General features: G+C 44.6%; 1 protein-coding gene across 1 annotated transcript in view; it reads right to left on the bottom strand.

The window, feature by feature from the left end:
* The window catches only part of SBF2 (SET binding factor 2), a 584,661-nt gene that overhangs the window by 263,738 nt on the left and 312,303 nt on the right, over positions 1–8,620 (bottom strand). Inside the window, exon 7 of the mRNA XM_019519970.1 lies at positions 1,065–1,197. Coding sequence (XP_019375515.1) covers positions 1,065–1,197 — 133 coding nt within the window. The remainder of the gene's footprint in view (positions 1–1,064; positions 1,198–8,620) is intronic.

The following is an 8,620-nucleotide window of genomic DNA, read 5'->3' as shown; positions in this document are numbered from 1 at the left end:
GAGGACATTCTGGCATTAAAATAGCAGGGAGTCCATAAAACCACTAGCGATAATCACAAAGGACTTGTAATTCCTTTATAAAATGTTACTGCAAAATAAAAACACTTCCTATTTTGGAAAATATATGTAACGTAAGAAAAAAAGGCATCAAAATATACAAATTAATATGCCTCTTATTGGTGTCTGGTATTGAGCACAGAGATATTTTTATTGATTAGATCATTTATGGAGAGGATTTTGAGTTTTAAAAAGCTAGTATACTTGACAGAGAGAGCACTGAGTACAATATATAAAGCAAGTTGTTGCCTTTGTACAGTGACAGTTAAAAATAAAATCCCCACATATAAAACATTGTGAATCAGACACTATATATTTGGGACTAAAGTGAGAATGCTGAGCTATTGTTACTTGTGATCAGAGCCTCACTAAAACCTGGATAAAAAATAATCATTTAGTTCACTACATCTCTAAAAGATTAGACACTGTTTTCAACAACAGTAAGGAACAATATTTCAAAATCCACTTTCATTTTTTAAAATTATTGGATAGTAAAATAAAAGCCTGCCTTTAAATTTTTTAAACAATACAAGACTACTGCAAATTTAAAATGAGAAGTATCATTTGCAAACAATTGAATTATAATTGTATTACTTCCATCTGGGCTACTAAAAGCATGCTTTACTATCTTTTAATCCAAAAATGTGGGTTCTAATCTGGAGTTCATAAGGAATTTATTGATTGTAGTATGAATACATGTAAACATTAGAAAACTATCAGATAGGCTGGCACAGACTACTACATTATTGAAGAAGTTTACAGTTAGAATTAGTGTTGCTGATAGGATTTCTATTGTAGTTTTGTTAAATTATTTAAAGCTTAAAATGTAACGCTCATGCAACCAACTTCTTAATCAATGAACTACACCAACTAAGCCCCAACTGTTTTTACTCATGAAAGTAGTCCATTCCCTTACATGGTACTGCTCCCATGATTAAAAACAGCTCGCAGCATTAAGGGTTTTGAAAATTAAGTCCAAAGGGTCAAAACTGTCTAAGAAAACTCACCTGTATTTCAGAGGAAACATTAGAGATTCCAACGCTCTACAGGCATCACTGAGCCTTTGGAAACTTGCCGAGTGAAAAAGAACCTTGTTTTCTGTCAGGACCGCACAGAACAAACTCAGTACATTTTGGATTCCTTAAAAAAAGATTTAGAAATTCTGAATACCTTGGAAACACACAATAAAGAATGAAAATTAAGAAGTCAATTTAGAAAAAAAACTGTATTACAACTATGAACATGTTACTTTTGGAATACTATATGCATGCTTGTAGCATGACAAAAAGCTAGCATCTGCACAAAAATGGCAGATCTGCCACGAAAAGAAGTTTCTGTTTAAGGAGCAGACCCTTATCGCCAGGGCAGTCTGAATGTGTTCATGTCCCCATAGCAGTCTTACTTTTCTCTTATTTTTCCAGCAGTACAAAGTGCTGAGGCACTTGTAGTGTTGTAATATATGTGTCCCGTAACCCTGTGATTTCTCCCTTTTCTTTAAATTGTCAGTTTTGTTGGTTTTCTGCTTTAGAAATTTGTACATCAGTTGAATATTTTCCTGCAGTTATAATTTCTATTGCATACTTTCTTTTTCCATCCCATTTCCAAGGACCTCCTTTTCGGAATACAAACCCAACAACACTTGTGTAATACTGCAAATGGTATTATGCACAACTCTTTATTCTGAAAGTCCAATACTGGTGGCTGATCCAGGCTTAACTTCTAAACCCTTCTGCAATAACTGTGAATAAATCAGACTGGTGACCTTGGCTTATGATGTTTGCCTGCTAACACATTCATACTTTATCCATAAAGGTATATTCTTGGAATCATTAGGTTAAATGAAGTCCAGTATTGACTTTGCATATGCATGTAAATATTTAAAGGACAGCTGACTATTTAAACCACAGGTGTCAAACGTAAGACCTTTGGGCAGAGGGTGGGTCATCTGGCCTGTGGGGATTTAAATCACAGCAGCCAAGAACCAAGGAATTAACGCACCACCACTCAACCCCAGCACTATGGCTTCCAGAGTCACAGTGCCAGGGTGGCCAGCAGCCAGGGGGTGAAAGCCGCCACAGATTTTAGTGTTTGCAGTTCCTGCTGATGAGTGAAATGGGCAGCGATCACCCCCGGCTGCTGGCCATGCTGACACTGCAGCTTCAGCAGCTGTAGCTCTGGGGGGTTCAGCAGCAGCAGCAGTGTTAATGTCTTGGTTGCTGGCACTGACAGAGCAGTGCCAGATTCTCTGTGGTTCATGTCCAGCTCACAAGAGCCCAGGGTTCAAATGAGTTTGACAAGCCACGCACTGTTTAATTAAGACTAAGGACCAGATTGTAAAGCAAATTAAAAATAAGTTTTGTGAGGTAAGAGAATGAACAACAGACTACCTAGGTCTGGGCTGTTTAATATCTAAGCAGCTGGGGTCTGCATATGGCTTCTGCCATAAAATGTAAGTGTTGCAAAGGCTCCCGGGGATGCCCACATATGGCCAGTGCAGGTCATGACCTCACGGCCAGTATTAGCCACCCACACCTACCACGGGAACAGCGCAAGCTTTCCCCACCTCTCCCACCATGCGTACAGCACAAGCCCAGGCACTGCTGCATAGGCAATGGGCTCACTGGGCTCCCTCCTATCCCTCCTGCCCTGCCCCAGTAACCTCAGCTGCAGCAGAAGGAACAATGCAGGGAGAGGAGGCTGAGCAGGAGCCACTAGTTGCATATTAATACTTCATGGGCTAGATATAGCCCTGATCTCAGTTAAAGACCAATCCACTTCCAGGAAACATTAAAACACATTTTCTTTAAAACAGAGTTCTATTCTTATAATCAATCACTGGAATTTATGAAATCACTAGCGAAATGTTAGAACTTAGCAAATTTCCTGGAGGACACAGACTGTTACCAGTAAGAGGGTTGGCATTATATATTTAAGGTTTCTGCTTACCGCAAGGGTTTAGCTAACCAATTTTTATTCAACATTTAAAAAAAAAATGCATATATATTTTCTGGATTGTAACAGTACACTCTGTGTCCCTTTAAAATAAGTAGAATGGAATTCAAATCTTGAATCACTGGAGTCCAGCTAACTTAGAGTGTTTTTTTAGAAGTATTGCCTTCTGGCTTCTGAGTAGATAGAATCATAAGTAATACAATGATTCTGTCCCCTAGCACTCTCAACAATGGACAGACATAGACTATAATAGGCATGGAGAGACACCCAAGCAAACTCAATATCATAGGCCTTGCTCCAAAACTAGTTATAGAGACGCAACTCTAAGTGAGGTACCGCTAAAAAGATATTGCTGTTGTATTTACCAGTACAATCACTGCCATACCAGTATAAAGGGGGCTATAGAAAAATCAAACAATTTTCACTACCTAAATATCTTTTAGCAAATAATACTTATAAGCAGGGACCTGGGTTTTCCATTTCCCATGGGGAAAATGGAGAAAAACACAGATTTTCCCCTTTACTGGCACAAACTGTGGATTTCTTATTTTAGCAGAGAAACCCACAGATTTTGCAGTTTTGCAAAGAGCTCTCTGCAGGCTGGCAGAGTTCCAACCTGCAAAGAGGCTGGGAGGAAGCAGGAGGAGGGCAGCCAGGGAGGGGGTGCCATGTGCATGTATATGCATATGGCCCCAGGCAGCCTGGAGAGCAGCTTCCCCAGGTAAACGGAGGCGGGGAATTGAGGCTCCCATAGGGAGGGAGGGAGTTGGGTAGGGCTGGGGCTGAGGCTGGTGCCCATCCTGGCAATGCATGGAGCTTAGGGCTGAAATGCACAGCCACAGGGCACAGGCAGGGAGTGGGGCATGGCTGCAGGTGGATAATTGAGGGGGGGGGGAGGCAGTTCTCTGCTGCTGCACACACTCCCAGAAGCACAAGGAGGACCCGTGCCCCACAGATCTGTGCATGGGTGCAGGGGTGGGGCAGGCTGCCCGCTGCGGGCTTGGGCTCCCTGCCCTGCTGCCCTCCGCGGCCTGGTGGGTGGGACCCGGCACTACAGGGCAGAGAGGGGCCATGCAGGAAAGCTGCTTGCTGCTGTGAGCTCTGCACTGCCCTGGCAACACATCCCCTGCCCATGTGGCAGCAGCAGGGGTGGTGGCATGGGGTTGTGCCCCCCACTGGTGCTACTCGCACAGGGGATGCATTGCCAGAGCAATGCGGAGCTTGCGGAAACAAGCAGCTTTCCTGTGCAGCTCCCCTGTTCTCTTCCAGACCAGGTTGCACCTGCCGGGATGCAGAGGCCCTGGAGGAGGGCAGCAGGGTAGGGAGCCCGAGCCCACAGCATGCACCCACCCATGCCCCATGCACAGATCTGGGGCCATGGGTCCCCCTGACCACGGAGGGGTGTGCGCTGCAGCAGGGAGCCGGCTCCATCCCCTGCCCAAGCAGGCAGCAGGGAGGGAGCCAGGCTTTGCTCTGCTGCAGCCAGCTGCCTTCTGTCAGGGACAGGGGGCTGCGAACCCAAGTCCCTGGCCCTGTAGCCTTGGCAGCTGGAGGCCCCCCTTCCAGCAGGCCTGGGGATGCAGAGGCCTGGGCGGGGGTGGTGAGAGGCATGAGCAGGGCTGGAGAGGCTATGGGGAGGGAGTAAGGGGCATGAGCAGGGCCAAGGGGCTGTGGGGCAGGGAGTGAGGGGCACCAGTAGGGCTGGGAGGCTGAGTGGGGGGGCAGGAGTGAGGGTCATGAGCAGTGCCAGGGCTGTGGGGTGGGGAGTGAGGGACACAAGTAGAGCTAGGGCAGCTGTGGAGGGGATTGGGAGGCATGAGCAGGGCTGGGGTGGGGAGTGAGGGGCACAAGCAGGGCCAGGGGGTTGTGGGAGGGTGGGAGGCGGGGACAGGAGTGAATGGTCTTTCATTTTAATTATGGACTTGGGGAGTTTTAATCGGATAATTTGCGATTTTTTAGCAGGGAAAACCAGGATCCCTGCTTATAAGGCATAAACCAAAAGTAGATTATAAAAAGATTATTAGAAATGATGCTTATAATATGTGAATCTTTACTGATACACTCAGGTCCCATCTACATGTTACACTTGCAGAGTGATTAACTTAAGAAGTTAATCACTTCTTAAGTTGTGACCTAGCCATACATTCAACTAATTAATGATGTAATAAAAGAAGGAAGAAGCCACCAAGTTATTCCACAAAAAACATACAATAACTTTCTGGCTCATCCTTACCATACCATTAATTGAAAGTGTGGCCATGTGATCCCCTGATGCTGGGAGCCTCATCAGCTGACAGCGTGCACCATATACCCACACAGATGAGGGGCCTGCTGCGTAAGATCCTGCCATGGCTGTGAGCCTTGTCAGCTGTAGGGCTTGCAGTCATGGGAGCTTTCTACTTGCTGGTGCAGGGGGAGCCTGGGATCTTGATCCCAGGCTCCCCACTGCACTGGCAATAAGGTATGATTGGAGCTATTCCTCAGTCTCACAATCACACCTCCTGCCATGCATGTGTGGCACATGGCAGGAGGCATAATTGTGTGGATCATGCATCACGCCTTCGCCTGGATGGCTAGAGGGGCCTTTAAAGTTAAATACAAAATTGAAAATAGTTTTATATGGTTTTATATCCATAACTCCATCCATTCCTTTAAAAATTACAGAAACAGATGCTAAACTGCTAAACAAAAACACAACCTTAGTTTCTGTCCCATAAAAAGAATCTAGGTAAATTCTCATTGCTTACATAATTTTCATCTTTTACTAATCCTTTATTAAGCTAGTTAAGTTTATCCAGCCAAATGGATAAAAATCAACTTCTCCAGTAACTTTATTAAAAAGGTGGGAAAAGTTTTTTAGATTGCTTCATCATATTCTTTCTAGAATCTGAAACATAGCTTTTCAGCTGACTTCCAAACTATCTTATATCACACTTGAAGAGAGAGAGAGGCTGCAACTAGGTTTAGACAGACTACAAAAGTGGGCAGATGAGAATAGGATGGAGTTCAACGTAGACAAATGCAAGGTGCTGCACCTTGGGAGAAGGAATCCACAGCATACATACAGGCTGGGGAGTTCCCCTCTTGAAAGCACAGAGGCAGAAAGGGATCTTGGAGTCATTATTGACTACAAGATGAACATGAGCTGCCAATGCCAGACGGCAGCCAGCAAGGCCAGCCATACCTTGTCATGCATCCAAAGGTGCATCTCAAGCCAGTCCAGAGAGGTAACACTCCCCCTCTATGCGACTTTGGTCAGGCTGCAGTTGGAGTACTGCATCCAGTACTGGGCACCACACTTCAAAAGGGATGTGGCCAGCTTGGAGAGGGTTCAGAGGAGGGCCACCCACTTGGTGAGAGGGCAACAGAACAGGCCCTACAAGGAAAGACTGAGGGACCTGAACCTGTTCAGCCTCAGCAAGAGGAGGCTGAGGGGGGACCTGGTGGCTGCCTACAAACTCATCAGGGGAGATCAACAGCAAACAGGTAGAGCCCTTTTCTCCCCAGCACCACCTGGGGTGACAAGGAACAACGGTAATAAGCTGAGGGAGAATAGGTTTAGGTTAGAGATCAGAAGGCAATTTTTTCCAGTTAGGGTGGCCAAAATCTGGAGCCAACTTCCCAGGGAAGTGGTCCTCACCCCTACCTTGGACAAATTCAAGAGAAGGTTGGATGATCACCTGTCTGGGGTCTTGTGAACCCAGCATTCATTCCTGTCTGTGGCAGGAGGTCAGGCTAGATGATCTGTTCAGGTCCCTCCTGACCCTAGCTACTATGAAACTATGTAGCTATATGAGTTTGCATACTTCTGCTAGTTAGGTCATGAGAAAATTACTGATGTTGCAGAATGCAGAATGCAGAATGAATACAACTTTTGAAAAACCCACAAGGATAACAGGAAGATCCCATAATCGCATTTTAGAAATGCTGGTCCACTGTTTTCTCAAAACTCATCAGATCAACATGTGAAAAAGAAAGATTTGTGAAAAAGCTAAACATGTTTCTCCTCCTCTCTCTCTCTAAAATAAGACCACTAGAAGACAAAGTTTTGCCCAACAGTATTGACTCTGAAATACATAGAGATAGACAGACTTTTGTTTTAAGCAAAAGTTCCTTTTGAATTGAAATGATAGAAAAGAGTCTTTTTTTCTATGTCATATTATGCAATGAAGTACTTTATTGCAAAGGTAAGTGTAAAAGAAATATCAGAATTCTAAAACAATTGCTATTCAGTAAATTCTTAATCAGGATCAACATTTTTCCTTTGAAATCATTCTTGAGTACAGGTTTACAATCACATATCAAAGCACTATAGAATTCGAAAAGGTATACGATGAGCTTATATTGTTAAGAGGTAGAAAGATAATTAAAGTAGGACTGACAAAAACATTGATAAGGAAGAAAATAAGATTTTCAGTTATAAAAGAACCTTACTATAATTTATAACTAATGAAGGGTTGTTATGTCATGACTATATATAACATGTCCTCTTCAATATTGGCGCTTTTTTCCATGGACTATACTTTAAAATGTAATCATGTATTAACAGGATTATCTTGGAAGATTTCCATTTAAGTGTAGGTTTTACTGTGGCTGCAAGGAGCTGCTTGTTCAACAGTGATTACGAGGTAATTACTTTTCAGCTAGCTTCATAACCTGCCAAACATTTTTTTCTAATTATTTGTACTGGAGCAACTCTTAGGCAAGTTTAATGACCATGAAAACACTTGTATTTATCTAGCAAACTATTTCTAGTCCTGATGAATTGTTCTTAACATTAACTTGTTTCACTCTTCTCCTTTACAACATTCAAATATGATATTAACAATCAACATTTTAGGAGTCTTAAAAAAAGAAATGTAAAGTCCCAGTTTAAGTGGTATTCGCTAGGGCTGTGTGAAATTTTGGCTGCTGTTTTATTTCTTTTTGGATTTGGACATTTTGACGGTCGAAACACCAAATCCAAAACGAAATGCAGGGCTCCGAAACAGGCCGTCTGAAACATTTCAGGGGCAAGATGCTGTGGGACAGACAGGCAGAGCTGAGCATCCCACAGCGCAAAAACATCCAGGATGTGGAGACTTGGTGGCAGGGCTGTCCCTAGTAGGGGGAAAATTGGAGTGACCACCCCAGGCCCCACACTTCGGGGGGCCCCGTGGAGTGGGGCGAAGCAGCAGTGGTGTGGAGTCGAGCAGAGCGGTAGCTCTGTGTCCAGCCACTCACTACCCGCCCCCCCCCACCGCCAGGGTCAGGAGGCCTGGTGGGACTGCTAGTGGTGCAGCAGCTCCAGGAAATCCCAGGACCGAGGCTCTCCCTGGTGAAAAGCGGGTAGGAGGAGCCATAACCTCCAGCCACTACACGCACACATGGTCCTGGCTGGGAAAAGCCCAGACCTGTCACATCTTTGACAGGCCTGAGGCTTGCTGGTTGCTGTGGAGTTGTGAGGCTCCAGGTGAGCTCATCTTAAGCTGCCTGGGATGCCATCTCTGAGGCATGGGCTTTCAAGTTTAAAACCCTTCATCAGGCCGAGGAAGCATCTAGTTGGTGTGTTTGTGCTCATCTGACTCCCCAGTTACCTCTCCACTTTTACCTGCTACATCCCCCTTCCCCC

This window comes from Gavialis gangeticus, unplaced genomic scaffold (genome assembly GCF_001723915.1).
Source record: "Gavialis gangeticus isolate Ggan-Ray unplaced genomic scaffold, GavGan_comp1, whole genome shotgun sequence".
NCBI classification, from domain to species: Eukaryota; Metazoa; Chordata; order Crocodylia; family Gavialidae; genus Gavialis; species Gavialis gangeticus.
Note: the sequence above shows the minus strand (reverse complement) of the source record. Positions and strands in the feature narration are given on the sequence as shown.